The following is a 19,940-nucleotide window of genomic DNA, read 5'->3' as shown; positions in this document are numbered from 1 at the left end:
TGCAAAACATAAAGCACTATATACATGCTGATATTATTAGTATATTTAGAAAAATAACGAATCTTATAGGTTATTAAATCTAAGCCCCTCATTTTACACATGAAGAAACAGAATTTAAAAGGTTACATGACTTGCCCAAAGTCAGTTAGTAAATAATAAAGCCAAGATTAAACTCAGGTCTCCTGATTACAGTTCTCTGAGGAGGAAATTGGAGGTGTGAGAGTAGAGCTTGGCAGAGATATGTGGTCTATACATGAAGATTTGGGAGTAATCTGCAAAGAAACGATAGCTGAATTCACAGGAGGCGAGACCACCACGAAAGAGAGTAGAAAGAGAAGAGTACAGGGCTGAGCCTTATGGTACACCCATGTAACACGGAAGATGAACCTACAAAGACCAAAAGGGATAGTACTAAGAGAATCACAATATGAGCACTGTGACATTCCAGTGAGGAGAGAGTACAATATAATGAAGACTGAAGAGATCTAGAAAAAGGCTTTTTGATTCGACATTGAAGTAATCAATGGTGACTTTGGAGAAAGCAGTTTCAGTCCAGAGGCTGGAAAGTATGCCAAATTGCAAGATGAACAGCGAGTAGGAAGTGCGAAAATGGTGATAAGTACAGACAGCTTTTTCTAGAAGTTTGGCTGCAAAGGAGAGGATAGATACAGGATGGTAGATTGTAAGGACAGGAGAGTCAAGTAAAGAATTTTTTAATGTATGGAGGAAATCTGGACCTTGGTAGCAAGCAAGGAAACAGACATTGGAAAGGAGAGGTTGAAAATTAGGGGGAAAAGGGATGATTGGAGGAGCAAGCTTTTCTGGAATAGGAAGAAGGGGATTGTATCAAAGGTGCAAGCAGTAGGATTTGCATTGGAAAGTTTTATATCATCTTCAGAGATTGGAGAAAAAGTGGATGGAACTTCTTTATCTAGAAGTTTTCAACCAATGAAGGACAGGTCATATTTATTGGTGCCCCCATCTTCTTCCTCCCACCTTTTGTTTTTCAAATTTTCTCCCAAGCATTGTCAGCCTATCTCTCTATAGGCAAAATAAAACTACTGACAAAATTGAAAACTGATCCTTTAAAAATTTATAGAATAAAATGGAAAGGACTGCAGAGAAATGGTATAAAAATATAAAACCAAAATTGTCCATTTAAATGAAATGATTATCACTTATTCCAGGAACTAGTTCATTACCTTTCAGAAACAAGATAACAATTCTAAGGCTAGATTCCAGATTGCCTCCTCCTTTAAACACTAAATTGAATGAAATAGTTCCTCAGAAGACTTTCCCAGAGGAAAGAGATTAGAAGTTGAATCATCGTCAGTAACTTTGGCATTTATTTTCAGCATGTGTTCATTTCTATTTTTAACCATACCCTGCTGTTTTTCACACCTCATCTTTCTTTAAAAATTTTTATGAATCTGTCCCATCAATCCATATGTGGACATTTTAGACCTTTTTTATATAATGGCCCCATACCAGCACCAGTAAAAAATGTCTAAAATTATATTGAGTTACCAATGCGGTCTTTCATGGTTTTCTTTGATTTGCCAGACATTGAATTCTCCTCCTTTAAAGATGCTCACCAGGGGAACTGTTGTAGTTATTCCTTTTTGCATGGCAAGAATTTGAAGGATAAAAATAATTTCCAAACCCATGATTTATCTACAAAAGACCACGAATACTCCAGATTGGCAGGGTTAAAGTTACTGTTTGTTGTTAAATCTCACCTCCTTAGTACTACTTAGTCTCTCTGTCCTGGTACCTGTTCTGCTTCCGAAAAGAATTTTAATGTTAATTCCTCTGCTTCTGTGTGATCCATTAAGGCCTAAATTATTCCAGCCCAGGTGGCAGTTAAGAAATTGGAAATTTCTCTAGCTAACTTTTTCAATTTATCACCCTGGATCAAGTGCCCACTATCAATAAAGCACTGTCCTAAGTGTCAAAGGAGATACAAAGATAAACAAGACAGTCTCTCTGCTTTCAAAGATAGATGTGTATGTCAAGGAGATGATGGGCATACAAATGCAATTCTCCAGAATTGGATCCCTGTATACCAGCCCCACAACTAATCCAAGGAAACAACAGCTACTAAAATTGAAATTCATTGTATGGGGAGTAAAGAATAGATGGTTAGCCAAATGAGTCATGAATGATTATTCAGTAGTGTCAGATGTTGCAGAAAAGTTGAGATCTGGGACTGAGTAAAGGCTATTAAATTTAGCCTTCAGGACATAACTAGTAATCTTCGAGAAAGTGGATTCAGTGTGTTTATGGTCTACATACATATCATCTACAGTCATATGGAAAAATGCTCTAAACCATTACTGATTAGAGAAATGCAAATTAAAACAGCCTCAAGATGGCTTTTCACACAAATCAGATTGGCTAAAATGATTGAAGGGGAAAGCAACAAATGTTGGAGGGAATGTGGAAAAAATTGGACACTAATTCATTGATGGTGGAATGGTGAACTGATACAACTATTTTGGAGGGCAATCTGGAATTATACCCAAAAAGTTATTAAACTGCCTTATACCCTTTGACCTAACAGTACCACTACTAAGTCTATTTCCCAAGATGGTCAGCAAAAAAGGAAAAGAACCTTCATGTTCTAAAATACTTTTAGCACCTGTCTTTGTCATGGTAAAGAACTAGAAATTGTGGGAATGCACATCAACTGGGGAATGGCTGAACAAGTGATTGTGATGGAAACTACTGTGCTGTAAGAAACGATGAGCTCAATGATCTTAGAAAAACATGAATAGATGCACAAAATAATGAATAACAAAATGAACGGAAACAAGAGAACATTGTACACAGCAAGAACAATATTATTTGTAAGAAAAATTTTGAATGAATAAATCATTTTGACTATATAAATACCCAAGTTAGCTACAAAGGACATACAAAGGAAGACATTATCTGCCTCCAGAGAAAGAACTGATACATAAAAGTATGTACAGAATGATTTTACAATTTTAAAAATATACACATATTTGTTTCTAATGGTAACCATTTCTAGGGTGGGGGTGGGGAGGAAAAAAGAAAAAAAGAAATTTACATGATAACTTTATATATTGACAAGGAATAGAAAGTTGTACCTAACATATTTGTAGATTCATATGCAATCGTCTTTTTTATTATGCCATATTATGGAAATACTTGTTTTACTCCATAAAAGAAAAATAAAGAAAATGTTCTAAAAAACTATTTCAGTGTGAAGTGATAGAAAGAGATGTCCAAATGCAAATGGTTAAGGATTAAGTGGTTGATTAGGAAGTGGAGACAAACATTTTAATCTTTTGTTAGAAAGATGTTTGGCTATGGTGAAGATAGGTGGGATGGTAGCTGCTGAGGAAATACTAAGGTGGAAAGAAATGTTTTTGAGGGGTGGAGGAAGGATAGGGAACCTTTGCATGTTCATAATCAGAAAAGGAGCCAAAGGAGAGGGAAGAGATAGTTGCACATTAAGGATGCAAAAGAGAAAAGGGAAGATTGAAGGAGTGATGTCCCAGCAGAGAAAGTGGGAAGGAAAGGGATAGAGGACACAAGTTCTGAAATCAGAGAGCTAAAAGGGATCTCTGAAGTCATCTACAGAGGTACCATGGTGTAAACAGGGGTTCTTACCCTGAAATCCATAGATTTCAAGGATTTTATGAACTTGAAACTTATACTTTGATAAATGCATTCAATATAATTGTTTCCTTTATAATCTTACGTATTTTATTTTATGTACTGAAATATATTATTCTGATAATAATGCCAATGAGATCTATGGCACATATGAAGAGGTTAAGATCACCTGCTACAGAGGAAAGGGCATTTTATCTGGAGATTTGAATGAAATCCTGACTGCTACTTACTACTTGTGTCATATTAATCAAGTCTATTGTCTGTTGGCTTCTCTGAATCTTAGTTTTCTGAATCTGTAAAATGTAGGAACTGAATTTTAGAATAAAGAACTATTAGAAAGTTCCTGAGCTGTCTTCTGGCTCTAAACCACAGTCCAAGCTCTACTGAAATCATGCATCCTGTGTTCTAATCTCACATCCCAATAAGTGGTCTTTTTTTTTTTTACTATTTAAAGGCTTCTAATGACCGAAGCAGCATCACCCATTTTGTGGCTGATGTTCAGTCGTTTCAGTTCATGTCCTACTCTTTGTGACCTCATTTGGGGTTTTCCTGGCAAGGATACTGGAATGATTTGCCATTCCCTTCTCCATTTAATTTTCCAGATGGGGACACTGAGGCAAACAGGCTAAGTGACTTGCCTTAGTGACTATCTCACACAGCTGGTAAGTGTCTGAGACCAGTTTCATATTCAGGAAGATGTCTTCCTGATGCCAAGCTCAACATTCTATCCACTGAACACTTAGCTGTCCCCATTCTCATTGTAGAGAATTTGATTTGAATTTGAAAGATTCTCCTTATATTCAATCAAAATTTACCTTTTCGGAGTTTCCAATGACGTGTCCAGCATTTATCTTTGAGGTCCAACAAAGCAAGTTGAGTTCCATTTGGGCTGCAATGGAGAAAGTAAGTGCCAGTTGTGTTGGTGTGTTCTTTAAGGCAGCAGATAGGTGTTAGAGGGTTATGTAGGGAGACTGTGAGAGCAGAGACAAAATGAAATTTGTGGAAGCAGTATCACTGCATGATTGTGGGACTCTGGAACTCTGGGGCTGTGTGTGTATGGGGTGGGAGTGGCACGTGAGGGAGGGGAAAGCCTATGTATGCTCATTAGCAGATTTGTCCATCAAGATTTTTCTCTCAGTAAGCAGTTGAGCAATAACTCTGTTTCAAAGCCCAGAAACACAGGTCAGAACGCAAAGGGGGTACCCAAACAAAAGCCAGACTGAGTTTTGTATTGGACTGCATCCTTTCAGTTCACAGTTCTAAGATGTATAGTTAACCATTGCCCTGGGGCTAAATTTTCTGTCCTCACAGAGGAAAGGTATAAAGTGATCCTAATTACTGGGGAATCTTTGTGCAGACCCAACAAAACTGTGGCCATTTCTTTATTCTTATTCCCCAAGTCATGCATAGTTATGGCCATTAGTTGAAGACAAAGACATGACATTAATTTTTGGCTTTGAACCATTCTGACTTTTGGAAAGGGCCCAAGTTCCTATGGTCAACTTTTAGATTCAGTATAGAAATTATATCCTTAATTACACTGGAAATATGTTACCTCAAATGAGAAAGTATTTTCCATTGGGAAATAGATTTTTCCCTCTTAATTGAAAGCTTGTTCTTGGAGTAAAATTTATGCTTCTTTTAAGAATATGAGTAGACAGAAGAGTGGAAAACTAGCTACAGGATTAGATATGCTAGAAGCATTGTATATCAAATGGATTTTCCTTTTTGTATAATTTGAAGATCAAATGATACTATTAGAAATATTTATGAGGAAATTCATATTGTGCTTAATCTTATCATTTTAATGAAATTTTTCAGTTTCAGAGACTGTGGTTTTTTAAAATTCAAATACATTTTTAATGAGAATAGTTCCAGTTCTTGAAGTACCACTTTTTATGCCTCAGTATAGCAAAAACAATCTCATGGTTGTTTTGTCTGTTTTTGCTTCATAAAAAAATTCTACTATGTAATTAGATGTTTTAATCGATTTAATGTGGTTGAGTCCATAGATCACTAGATATTTCATATATATAATATATATATGCGTGTGTGTGTGTGTGTGTGTGTGTGTATGATCTGTATATGTACATACATGCACAGGGCAACTAGGTGGCACAGTGGATAGGATGCTGGGCCTAGAGTCAGGAATACTTCTCCTCCTGAGTTCAGGTCCATCTTCACACACCCTGGGCAAGTCATTTAACCCTGTTTGCCTGAGTTTCCTCATCTGTAAAATGGGCTGGAGAAGGAAATGGCAAAACATTCCCATATCTTTGCCATGAAATCCACAAAAGGGCTTTGAAGAGTCAGGCATGACAGCAAAATTGCTAACAACTAAACATGTATATGCAACACATATACATGCACAAACAAATTTTTAATTAACTTATAGGTTCTTAATGTCTCATTTCATTTTGTCAGTTACTGAGACATTTAATGTTAGAAAACATTACTGCTAGTAAGTAGGCTTTGAAATGCCAATGAATTTCAGTGGGAAGACCAATAATGTATTCAGGTCCCTGAGGATTGATGAAAATATGAAATGACCTTAATGAAGTTACAAGCTGAAGAATTTAAATGAGAAAAATTCTCTGGTAACTGTTTTATAACTTCATGTTAATATTGGAAGGATTATTGTGAGATGTAGAAATCACCTTCTCTGAAAGGTTTTAAAACCAAGGTCAAATTTCTCACTTCTATTATTTTTTAAAATAGGTTTTATTGATATATTTTGTTCTCATACCATAATCATCTCCAGTTATATACTCCACCCCTAAATAAACTTCCTTTTTATCAGACAAAAAATAGTTAAGCAGAGCCAATTGTCAAAGTGACCATGCCTGACTATATGTAACATTCAACACTGGTATTCTTCCACTTCTCCACTAAAAGAAAACATAGATGTTTTGTCATAAATTCTCTAGGACCAAGGCTTATCATTATATTTAATCAATCTGACTTCCTTTCAGGCTTCTTTTTGACTAGATTATTATTGTCACTGTGTATATCTATATAACTATAATTGTTTGAAAAAGTAGAGTATCTACTAATTGGAAATTATGAATCTTGTGAATCATTTTATTCTTTTCTTTAAAACGAACTAAAATTAAATTTTACTTTTTCAATTTTCCAATTTTTTTCTCCCTCTCACCTCACCCTGAGAAAGAAAAAGGAAAACTCTTGCAAGAAATGATCATGGTGATGCAAAATTAATTCCCTTATTGCCATGTCCAAAAAAAGTATACCTCATTTTGCATATTCGTCCGTGAATTTCATCATCAGTCCCCTGGAATCACAATTTATCATTCCTCTAACTGGAATTACTATGTCTTTCAAAATTTTTCGCAATATTGATATTATAGTATAAATTATTCTTCCACCTCTGTTCCCTTCATTGTGTTACTACATTTCTTTCCAAGTTACTATAAAACCATCCCTTTCAAGAATTTTTACAGTACAACAGTATTACATCACATTCATATTCCATCATGTGTTAACCCATTCTCCAGCTGATGGGTAACCCTTTAGTTTCCAGTTCTTTGTCACTCAAGCAGAGTTACATTTTTTAGGTATACATTTTTGAACATGGACAATTAGGGAATTAGTTTGGCATCTCTATACTTATTTGTTGCAAAGGTTTTTCTTTCACAAAGAAAGAAAGAAAAAGAAAGCATAAATGTTTAAAGTTGAAAAAATTTTAAACTAGGTAAAAAATTTGAAAAGTGTTCATTGAACTGGGTTAAATAATGACAGGGCATTCTTGATTCCCAATTTATACATATAAGACCTTTTCTTTAAAAAAAAGTCTTTGGGATATATAGACTAGTAGAGATATTGCTGGGTCTAAGCATATGCACAGTTTAGTAATTCTGAAATACAGTAATCAAATGTATCTTGATGGGATCTAAAATCTCTAAAGCTTAATTATCCTTTCCTGACCCCTAATCCATTCCTACCAGTAGGAAGTTATGTCTATGTTTGAAATTGAACTCTACATAGTGATACATCATGTGCAAAGAGAGATAATATAGCACACAGTCAATTGATTCATTAATAAGCACTAAGTAATCATTAAATGACCTTTACATACCTAGGATACAATAGGAAGAATGAATCAATCTTTGCTGCCAAAGAGTAACAGATGCATATATATGCATAGGTGTATATAGAAAAATACAAAGAGACCAAACACTACTAATTACAAAGTAAGTAGAAGGGAGGATACTAGTGTTTGTGGAGACTGGGAAGAAGGTGAAGCTTGAATTTTATGTTGAAGAAAGATATGGACTCATTGAGCCCATCATGAGAAAGGAGTACATTCCGGGCATGGGGATGACAAGGGCAAACTCCCAAAGATGGCAGATGAAGAACTCTTGTAAAGAACAGAGAGAAGGCCAATTTGACTGAATTGTAGAATGTGAGATGGAGAGTAATGTACATGGAAGATGGAAAGATAAGTTAAGGCCAGACGCTGGAAAGATAAGTTAAGACCAAGGTGTGAAGATTTTAAGACTTAAAAGAGTTTAGATTTTATCCCAGAGGCAATAGAGAGTAACTGGAGCTTATTGACTAGAGGAGCAACGTGGTCAGATATACCCTGAAGGAAATTACAATGGTATCTGTGTAGAGAATGGACTGTGTAGAGAAAGGACTTGAGACTGGGTGACAACTTAGGAAGCTTTTACAACAGTGGATCAAATCAGATGAACAAGAATTTGGTAAGCGTTTACTATGTGCTAGGGACTGATAAACATTGAACATGCAAAAGAAAGCAAAACAAACAAAAAATGGACCTTGCTGTCAATGGCCTCACAGTCTGCTGAGGAGAAAGCAGAATGCAAATAGTGATGCAAAACAAATTGGAGATACCAGAGGAAAGGCCTTAAGGTTAAGGAAGAACAGAATGATTTCTTGTAGAAAGTAAGACTTTAGCTGATCCTCCAAAGAAGCTATAGAATCCTGAAAATGGAGATAAGGAGGGAAAGAGTTCTAGTCAGGAAGGAATGCTGAAAATACAAGGTAAAATTCAAGAGATGGAAGATCTTGTAGGAGGAACAGCAAAGAGGCTTATGTCAGCAGATCCTAGAGTACACTGAGGGCAGTAAAGTGTAAGAAGATCAGAAAATAGAAAAAGGTCTTGTTAAAAAGAGCTTCAAAAGCCAAATCTAATTTCAACCTGGAGGCAATAGGGAGTCATTGGAGTTTAGAATAGAGAAGTGACATGGTCAGAACTACATGTTAGGAAGTTCAATCTGACAGCTGAGTGGACAATGGACTGGACTGGGGAAAGGCTTGAGGTAGTGAGACCAATTAGCAGACTACTGCAACAATCCATTCATGAAGCACTTGGCACATAGCCAGTACTCAGTAACTCTCTGTTTAAAGTTTTTGCTTTTGTTTTTTAAATAATTTGAATGTCACTTCTACCAAGTTTAAGGAAATCATCTTTACCTCAAATTTATATTTGGTATCTAGTATCTAAATAGTGCCTTTACTATACAGTGATATGCCCTGACTGTACAGTATTAAGTATGTCTTGGAGTTGTTCAGGAACGGTTCCTACTCAAACCAATTTTCTTTTCCATTTCTAGATCTCCTTTTGCTGCTGTGACTGACTACTCTCTCACCAGGAACAGCGTCATCCAGCTCTGCCTGGAGCTCACAACAATTGTCCAGCAGGTAGAAACCCATTACTTATGTCTTATGTTCTAGTCACTCATAACGAGATTAGTCCTTTACTCCAAGATTTACCATTAATTGATTCTTCAGTCTTTCACTTGTGGAGGAGCTCTGTGGTAATTATATTGGTTATTAACATAAATGAAGCAAATGTTTCTTGGAAAGGACTATGCACAGCTCTGTGCAAAGGGGACTTCACTGTTTTTTAAATACCAGAGGAGCCTTTATAGGACCATAGATTTTGAACTGGAAGGAACTATTGAGGCAACTGAGTTCAAGCCCTTGATTTTCCTCAGATGAGGAAACTGAGACACACAACTAAGTAAGAATCTGAGACTGGCTTTCCCGACTCCAAATCCACCACTGTATTTATTGGTTCACCTAGCTTTCTTATAATAACATGATCCACAGACATCATTTCTCTACCCCCCTCCAGCCCAAAGATCTCAGTATCATAACAAAATAATGGAATCCTAGAGTTTGATGGTCCTTACACACTCTCTCTCTCTCTCTCTCTCTCTCTCTCTCTCTCTCTCTCTCTCTCTCTCTCTCTCTCTCTCTCTCTCTCTCTCTCTCTCTCTCTCTCTCTCTCTCTCTCTCTCTCTCTCTCTCTCTCTCTCTCTCTCTCTCTCTCTCTCTCTCTTTTTCCCTAACATACAGACATACAGATAGATAGATAGACAGACAGACAGACAGACAGATAGATAGATAGATAGATAGTTAGATAGATAGATAGATTAGGTAAACGCTGTGATTTTATTGAGTTGGCTATTCCCTAAATCAGTGCAGATCCTGATCTGTACATGTTTTCTTGTCCTATTCCATTCTTTTCCACACTTTCCAAAGATCCTCCAGAGAGTATACTACAAATATTTTTTAAGATCTTCCTTTATATAGTGCTTCTTAACTGTTTTTGTGTCTTGGACTCTCCCAGTCTGGTGAAGTCTATAAATCCTATTTCAGAATAATGCTTTTAAATGCATACAAAAGTGCATAAAATTACATAGAAAACTAATTCTACTAAAATACAGGTATCAAATGTTCATGGCCTTTTGGTTAGGAAGCCCTACTCTAGATATTTTCTGAATTTTGAGGCCCTCGTAGAGCACTTGGGCTATTTCCCAGCATTTTCTCTCTTTTCTGCTTTGTGACCAACTCATCTCCTTTTCCAGTTCTCCATTTCTTCAATGTTGAAGTCACAAAGTGTCAGTCAGTACTTTAACACCTCAGAGAGTGGGATATTCTGAAATATTCAACCAACAAGTAGCACCAAGGGATCATTTGTGTTGAAAATCTGGGTCTTTGCACTGTGGAGCAGCTTGGTACTATTGAAAAGCAATTTCCCGAACGCAAACCACCTGGCTTTCTTACTCCTATTCAGTTCTAGTACCAACTCATTTTCCATCTCCAGTACCTGTCCCAAATACATTTCTCATAGCACCAACTCCAAACCAACTGCATGTCATCATGTGGACAGTATTCATTTTCCATTCATTTACTGTATGTATGTAAACACATGCAACCACAGATACATAAGAACAAATTATATGCATGTGCATATGTATACACAGAAACATACATGCACACAAGAATGAAGGAAAAGATTTTTTTTACCCTTTCATTCTAAAAAACTTACTTTTCCCACAAAATACTTGTAGATGCCAGATGAACCAGCAAATAGTGATAAGTTAAAACAATGACCTAGATCTTTAAATGACTTCTAATTATTTTCCTGAAGCTACACCTCAAATGAATTATTTAGTATAACAGTTAATTGGGTATATGAACAATTGTATGTGTGTAAACACATGTAGCCCTCAACAATCAGTGATTTTCTAATTTTAAAGCAAATATTAGCCCATATTCCTGGAAACCAACTAAACTTTTCAGCCCCCTCCCCTCTCATCTTGCTCGCTTCTTGCTGGTTCTACTTGGGGATGGATGAGCCTTTCTAGTGAAAAATAAAGAAGGTAAAATACGTAGGGGAGGAGGCTGAAAGAGGTGACTAAAACTGAGTGATCATTGATGGATTTAATCTATCACACTTAATTCCTTACTTCTCTCCCTGAAAATAATTTTGGTATTTTATTGTCAAGAACTTTCTCATTCAAAGAAATATTTTATATTATATACTTAAAATCCTCCCAATTCTTTTTGCTAGACTTCTAAAGATATTTTGGCATCATTGCCTATCAAAACTCCATATTTTCTGTCTCTTAAAATTATGGGAGTGAAACTTTTTCACTTTTGTATAATGAAACATATAAGATACTCATTAGAACTATATTGTGGCAAGAAATGTCAATAGAGTCATTTCACTGAGTCAGGAGTACTTCAAGGAACAAGGAGGCATTTCCTAAGAGTATGTTGCCTTGCCTGTTGTCAGTGACTTCCCTCCATCTCACTTCATTGGGGCAATCAATCAATCAATCAACCAAACATGTATTAAATGCCTACTATATGCCAGGTACTCTGATGAAAATATAAAAGCAAAAGTGAGATAGCTCCTCTCTTTTTGGAGTCTGAGTTCTACTAGGGGAATACAATAAAGTATCAATGATGATAGAAATAATGATCACAGATAATAATAATGCTACTACCCCTCCTAATATTAATAGGCATAGTGACTAGACATGATTTTATTGTTTCAGGGAAGCTACAGGACAAGGAAGCTACCTTTACCAACACAGGTCAGCAACTTCCCTGAAATGTATAGTTTTAGACAGTTGTCCAGAGCACTGGAAAATGATGTGACTTGCCCAGCCCGTATGTGACAAAGACAAGATTTGGACACAAGCAGATCAGCCTTGCTCTGAGGCCAGCTGTCCCTCCATTAACCAGTAGTACCGTTCATTAGTTCGTATGCCCATTGGAGGTTTGTGTGGTTTGTCCTTTGTTCTCGAAGAGGGACAGAGAGCTGTGCCAAGTCATCAGCCTCACTTTCTCCTCCATAGCCATCTGGGCCCAGTGGCCAGATATGGGTCAGGCTAACTGGAGATGGTCCAGGATGCAGTTTGTGATGATGGTCCAAGGGGTTCATGCTAAAAAAAAAAAAAAAAAAAAAAAACCAATTTGTAATGCCCCTTAAGCAGTCATTAAGTGTCAAGAATATTGTATAGTATAAAATTACCCTGGACATGTGCTGTGCTTTTTTGCGGTTGTTCTTGAAAGGGCATCACAGAACAAACAAAAACGTTTTAGGAGATCTTTCACTATACCATGCTGCTACTCCAGCATGTCAATAATAATATTGATATAACCTGCAGTAGTACTAATATAAATGTAGCACTTTGTAAATGCTTTAGACGTATTAGTTCATTTGCTCACCACATCAGCCCTGTAAGGGCATTTTTTATTATTTCCCACTGTGTGGATAAGGAAACAGACTAAAAGAAGTGTCTGTGACTTGCTCAAGGTCACACAGCTAGTAACAGAGGTAAGATGAACTCAGCTCTTCCCACAATAGAACAGATAAATAGATAAAAACAATGAGAGTGAAGGAAACAGAGTTGCTGTATTTTTTTTCTGGGCATATGTCAACAGTTTGTCCTAAGAATACTGTGTTAATACTCCTTAAAAGAATTTCCTTCAGGATGATTTCCCAATAATCTCCATGTTGCTGAAGAGGATTGATTTAGCTCTAAGAATAGGAGTTAATCAGGTAACAGAAATCTGAGTGAACTTTCTATATGCTACAAATGGAAAAAAATTCTTTTGGACTTTTGAAATTGTCAGATGCACAGACAGTATTTTGATAATAAAGTCAGATTGGTAAAAACCTCAGATTCAGTTTGTCCATGTTGGTTTTGTGCCAATGCTTTTATTTTTTTAAATTCTGAATTTAAAAATACCAAATAAAGTGAACATTTACATACACAGTGAAGAATAAGAGTGACTTGTACATGAAACTTCAAGGTTTTATTATATATAGCTTGCTTTTCTTTTCTGTAATAAGCTCAGCATGGACTTTCAAAGCTGCTCTGCTTCTCTGTGATTCCTTCTGGCTTTCCTTCTGTTCTCTTCTCAATTTTTATTTTTTGGAGACCTGTCCACAAATCCCCTCTCCTTCTGGGCCTATTCCTTTGGAAAAAGAGGGAGAAAAAAAGAAATATGAAGCAAAACTCTTATTACAAATATGTGTAGTCGAGGAAAAATAAATTTCCACATCAGTGATGTCCAGCAATGTTTATTTTACTCTGGATCTTGTATTCCTTGCCCTCACTGTCAGAAGATAGGCAGAACGCTTCCGTATTAGTCCCGTAGAATTGTGAAAGATTTGGTCATTTAACTGATCTGAGTTATTAATCTTTCCAAATTATTATTCCTTGCATCATGATGATTACTGTATAAATCATTCTTCAAGTTCTGCTCACTTGTCCACCTGGAATCTATGAATAGTCTCATGCAATTAGTCTAGAAAAGCATTTCTCCAGCATTTTAGTCTCTGGACCACTTTACACTATTAAAAATTATCGAGAATCTCATTAAGCTTTTGTTTACATGAGTTATATCTATCAATATTTATCATATTAGAAACTAAAACTGATAAATGTTTTAAAATATTTAATTAATTTTAAGATAAATATTTTACTTAAAATTATTTAATTTTGTTATCTATTATTTTAATTAATTAAAATAAAATTAAATACATATAAAATAATTTAAGTAAAATTAAATTTTTAATAATTAAAATCATCTTAAACAATAATTTTAAAATTATTCAATAAAATTCATCCAATTAGTTCATTTAAAATATCAATCCATTAAATTATATGAATAACATTAAAAACATAAATAACGTATTTTATTAAATAACTATTTTCCAAAACAACATCAGTGGGGCAGGTGGTATTGTTTTATGTTTGTTTTTTTTCACATCTAATTCATGGCTTAATAGAATATAGCTGGATTTTCATATCTGTTATTAGAATCAATCCATTGTGATTCTGGTTGAAGTATATGAAGAATCCAGCCCTGTGATGTAGTTGATAGTTGAAGAAGGAGAAGCATTTTAATAGGCAAGTATTGACTTAGTTGAGGCAGCTAGGTGGCTCAGTGGTTCAAATACTAGGTCTAGAATCAGGGAAACCTGAGTTCAAATACAGCCTCTCACACTCTGGGCGGGTTACTTAACTTCTATTTACCTCAGTCCACTGGAGAAGGAAATGACAAATCACTCCAGTATCTTTACCAAGAATACCCCCATGATCATTATGGTCCATGGGATCACAAAGTCAGACACAAGCGCATCAACTGAACAACAACAAAAGACATCGTATTATTATGAAAATAGTCTGTATATACATCAAAGTCCTCCTGAAAATGTTTCAAGGATCCCCATGGGTCTGCAGTCCACACTTTGAGAACTATTGGTCCAGCACATTTAAAATATTTAAACATTCCTACTTTAGAGTTAGGTAAAGTCTTAGAGGTCATCTAGCCCTTCTTCATTTGTCAGATGAAGAAATTCTAGACACATTTTAAAAATAGGAAATGGCAACATATTAAAAATCAATATTTACAAGATCCCCAAATTTCGCCCTTTTTCAGCTTTCAAGTTTTTTCAAATGAATTTTTTCATTTCACCCACTACATATAGACTTGTATACATAACAGAATAATTTTAAGTTGTTCAAACTTTTCTTTTTCAAAATAAACTTCTGATTGTTCTTAATTTCACATCCCTTACATTTTCCTATATCTATTCTTGCCCCTTCTTCCCAAAAGTCACCCCATAAAACAAGAAATTTCTTAAAAGGAAAAAGAGAAAAAACAATTAACTGATCCCATAAATTCACCAAAAAAAAATCTGAAAACCTATGCCATATTCTACATGCATGAACCTCTTACCTCTGCAAAGAAATGAGTGGAGGTATCTTCTTATATCTTTTCTTTGGTGTTCGAACCTTTCAAAGAATTGTAATTGATAGCCTTTTTCTTGGTAAGCACTATACCTTTGAGAGATTGATAATCTTATAGTCTCAACAATATATAAGTATGTGCATATATATATAATATATATAATTTTAAAGAAGATACTGTTATTAGCCTTTAATTGTATTTATCGATGCCAATAAAATCTTCATTTTAAGATTTTGCCACAGGATTTTTAATTTTAAAATTTCTCTTCAGTAGTGTGCTTCATGTGTTCAAACTTTTAAAATAGTGTTTTTTAAAGTTTAATATAATCAAGTCTTAAGATAGTGAAGTACTGTAAATTAAAACCAGTAACTTAAAATCTAGCATTTGAAGAGTGTTTTCAGATCAAAAATTTACCAATGAAAAGCTTTCATTACTATTAGTTCTGTAACATATATAGATATGTGCAGAATTCTATGCATACCTATAATAATACAGGAAAAAGCCATTACTTTTAGTTCTTAAGCTTTGGGGGAAAATCCTGCTTAATTGTAAATGGATGTACCTGATTCCTATTCTGTTTTACCCAGATATCTGGAGTTGGATGATATTTCAGATGTAAAGTTTAAGTGTCTGAACTCTTCTTTGACTAACATGTAGTTGAGAATGTTGTCTCCACATGGTATCAATTAACATCCTCTTAAAAAAATCAGGGTCAAGGGCAATCAGAGGTTTTTCCCTTCCATAAAACCACTGTACGTACCTGTGGGTCTGCTCGTAATAGGAAGGGAGAAACAAAGCCAATGTGTTTTTCTTAAAGGAATGAAACCACTTTCTTTTTTTGATGCTAAGTAATGGTGTTAGAATAGGAGAACACCAGATGTTACCAGTAGGACTTGCAGAATTAGAATGTAATTCTGAATATCGCACCAAGGGGGATAAAGCTCTGAAATAATTTGTAGCAAATGTAAACTTATGTCATAGAGAGATTCATGAGAACACATTTTGTATCAGATACTGTACCCATCTTGTTATTTTGGGCCCCCACCATCTGGAACTAACAAGCAGTTCAGTTTTTGTTTGTTTCCCACAGATATGGACACCTGCTATTGACAACTACTCCATAGAGAACAAAGCACATCATATTCTTGCCCACGGAGGGTTATTTACCCTCCCTTCAGGAACTCCTAACAGCTGCACTACTTGGCACAGCATTTTTGTTTGGGAACTCTGAGTAGGACAGCAGCTGGTTTAGGCTTTGCCATATACATGCTAGGAAACATTGTTTCATGTAGAGGGAAGATTGCTTTGTGGCCAAACATCACTCAGGCTTCAAGGCTATTTGGCCCTAAACTAGAACCGTATGTTTTGGGGGTTTTCCTCCTTTGCATGAATGTTTTTTAAATGATACATTTTTGACCCAACAGAGGCACTGCCCAGCAAGCTTCCAAACCACCTTCCCAACATAGTACTTTCCCTGTAAAAGTTAAAACTACTTAACCATGTGATTTCAGAGAAGATCTTAGGATCAGAAGTGACCTGAATCTATCTAGCCTAATGCTCCCTTTAAAAAAAATAGGTCAGTAGCCTACCAAAGGTCACAGAAATATTAAGCACCAGACGGAGGATTTGAATCTTGAATCTCTGGATCTAGGGCTACTATTCTTTTCACTATACCTTGTGGCCTTCCAAGGATATTGAGTTCCAGGGAAATTAAAGGGTTTGTGCATGGTTACAGGTCACAGGTAGTAAGCTATAAAGATATGCCTGTATCTTCTTTTTTATCATGAACTAGGAAATCATTTAAAAAAATCACCATGAATATTTCCATATACAAAGGTTGGAAAAAGAGGATTGCTGTTGCAACTATAAAATCATTACGCTCGGCTTGATTTTTTAAAACATATTTTAATGTTATATTTAACTTGGGAGTATCCATATTGACACTGTCTTCTGTGTACTTGTTAAAGGTTTCATTGATTCTTTTTTCTTTCTTGTTTTCATTTTTGTATCCTTATCACTACCTTCCCATTCTTTCCCTCATTTTCCCCCAAAAACCTTCCCTTTTAGCCAATGTTCTTTTTTTTTTTTTTTTTTTACTGTGCCAAGTTGTCTTTCCTTAATGGCAGCATGATATTAGCTAAAAGGCAGGTCTTGGAGTGGGGAAGAATTTGGTTCAGTTTCTGCTTCAGACCCATACTGGCTATGTGACTATCACAGAAGGAGAAAATAATAACAGTTTGAGGAGATGACAAGTGGTCCCTTTTAGATGGAATTTAGAGTTCATGAAGAAGTGGTCCTCATGAGATAACTAAGAAAGTGCATGTAAAAAGAGAGAATGAGACAGAGAGAAGAGAGCAAGAACTGTATGATAGTCCATTAAAGGTGACTGAGGAGGTCAGACCTCTAGGAAGAGAGCCAGAAGAGAGTGGTGTCCTGAAAAACAAAGTATTCTAAGAGGCAGAGGTGAGTAAGGAGTGTTGGAGACAGATGGTACAAAAGATGGGAGAGGGGAGGTGGAGAGTCAAAGGTAACGAACAGTCAGAAGGCCGTTTGGACTGGACCACAGAGTGTGAAGGGGAATGGTTTGTGATAAAGCTGGAAAAGGAGATGGATCATGTTGTGATGGTCTGGAAATGCCAAACTGAGGCATCTGTAATCTATCCGGGAGGTGACAGGTCATTACTGGAGTTTATTGAGTGGGAGAATGACACAGACAGAATCTGCTTCAGGAAAATTGAAAAATCACTGTTGAAGATGGATTGGAGTGGAAAAAGATAATCAGGAGAAAAAAACTAGGAAGCCATTATAACAGAGAGTGTCTCAGAGAAAGGTTAACAATACCTAAAATTACTGAGAGATAAAACAAGGATGAGGTCTAAGGAAACACCGCTGAATTCTCTCATTATTAGGGATCTTGAAGACTGTTTTAGATAGTTTCAAACCTAATTTTGAAAACTGTTCATCTTCTTTGGTATTTTATTTGCTGTGGATATTAAATACTTCTGGATAATGACTTCTTCTCAGCTTAGTATAAAGGTCTATAATACTTGCTGCCAATGAGGCTAGCAGATTGCTAAACTTTGGAGTTCTGAGCTGCAGTAGGGCTAAAGCTAATCAGACGTCTACACTTAATCTGGAATCAATGTGCTGAACCTCCAGGAGTAGGAGGCTGCCAGGCTACCTAAAGAAAAGGCAAAGTAGCCCATGATGGAAACAGTCAAAGATTCCATGCTGATCAACAGTGGGAGCAGACCTATGAGTAGCCACTCTACTTCCAGTTTGGGCAAGATATGAAAAATCAGTGTCAGAAGAAGGAAGGAAGGCAGGAAGGAAAGAGAAGAGGGAGAGGGAAAAGTAAAAAAGAAAAGTATATCTGCTTTCACTGAGGACACAGAGCATTGTTTTTCTCACTCCTCTCAGTCAGTTTCGAAGGGTAGGACATGCTGCCTATGATACTATGGTTTCTGAAGTGCTTACATCCATTCCTGAATGATCTACTGCTACTTATGCTTCATCTCTAAAGCATGCTACACTCCCATCCCCCACTTTTCTCCCAGTCTGCCACAAACCATTTAACATTCATTGTCCTCTCTTCTCCCAGTAATTCGTTCCCCACATACTTCATGGAATTCATTTTGAACACATTTCCTTTCATCAAACATCTTCACTTAACTCATCTACTGACTCAGTCTCATTGAATTTGCAGAACTCTAGCCCACCCTGTGACAGGGCATTCTGCTCTCATTTCTCTGCAGTAGATATTGGGAATAAATATTCTGCCAATTAACTGATTGATTTGTTGATTCATGTCTCACTTTCTTTGATGTAGTGCAGGACATGAATCATCCAGGAGAGAAGTGACCCATATTTCCTGCTATTTATATGACATCTTGTCTTGCATAGCCTTGATTTTTTTTTAAAACCTGGAACAATGATTTCATCAAGATACGGAACTCTCAGTATGGAAAAACCCCTCCACAGATAAGTAACTCATCCACCCCTTTATTCTTAGAGACTTACCCATGGCACTGAAAGATTACCCCCAAGATGGTTACTAAATATCAGAGGCAGAAGTCCACATCTTTCCGACGCCATGTTCAGTCATCATTTCTCTTTTATGGCTTCTCATATAACTGATACTTATAAATAGATATGTTTTAATCAGCTAGGTGGCTCCGTGGAAAAACTGTTAGTCCTGAAATCAGGAAAACCTTAGCAGGAATTGTCCTACCTTTCTATTTGCATCCCCAGAATTTCTTTAGTACAATTCTCAGACCATGAGTGCTTACTAAATATTTTTTCTCATAGTTCATTTATTCCCTCCTGTATGAAACTGATCAATATCCCTATGTATCCATATTGGATCCTTTAGACAATTCTCCCTTATCTTTTTCATCAGAACATGGAACAAATAATCTTGTACATTCTGTCTTCTTAAGATAGTATAACAGCAAGGATGGCACCCAGGATAACCTGCTGGTACAGGTTCTTAGATCTGCTTGTCTAAAGGAAAGCAACTTTTTAAGGGGTCAACAATCACTTTAATCAAACACATATCTTTCGCTTACTTCAGGGGACAAAGAAGCCTGAATTTCAGAGAAAATACAAACAGAAATTACAAGCAGAAATTACAAACAGAAATTACAAACAGAGAGACCAACAGATAGGGCTTCCAACTGTCTGACCATAGACAATAAGGGCAGCTAGGTGGTGCAGTGGATAGAGCACCAGTGCAGAAGTCAGGAGGACCT

At 36.1% G+C, this 19,940-nt stretch overlaps 1 protein-coding gene across 13 annotated transcripts in view; it reads left to right on the top strand.

Annotated features, from left to right (window-relative positions):
• Positions 1-19,940, top strand: part of CNKSR2 (connector enhancer of kinase suppressor of Ras 2) — a 327,007-nt gene that overhangs the window by 84,870 nt on the left and 222,197 nt on the right. For all 13 annotated transcript variants that reach the window (XM_072615299.1, XM_072615298.1, XM_072615297.1 and 10 more), the window contains exon 4: positions 9,240-9,327. In XM_072615299.1, coding sequence (XP_072471400.1) covers positions 9,240-9,327 — 88 coding nt within the window. The remainder of the gene's footprint in view (positions 1-9,239; positions 9,328-19,940) is intronic.

The sequence above is a fragment of the Notamacropus eugenii genome, chromosome 5 (assembly GCF_028372415.1).
Source record: "Notamacropus eugenii isolate mMacEug1 chromosome 5, mMacEug1.pri_v2, whole genome shotgun sequence".
In the NCBI taxonomy this organism is placed as follows: Eukaryota; Metazoa; Chordata; class Mammalia; order Diprotodontia; family Macropodidae; genus Notamacropus; species Notamacropus eugenii.
This window is presented reverse-complemented; position numbering and strand designations above follow the sequence as displayed.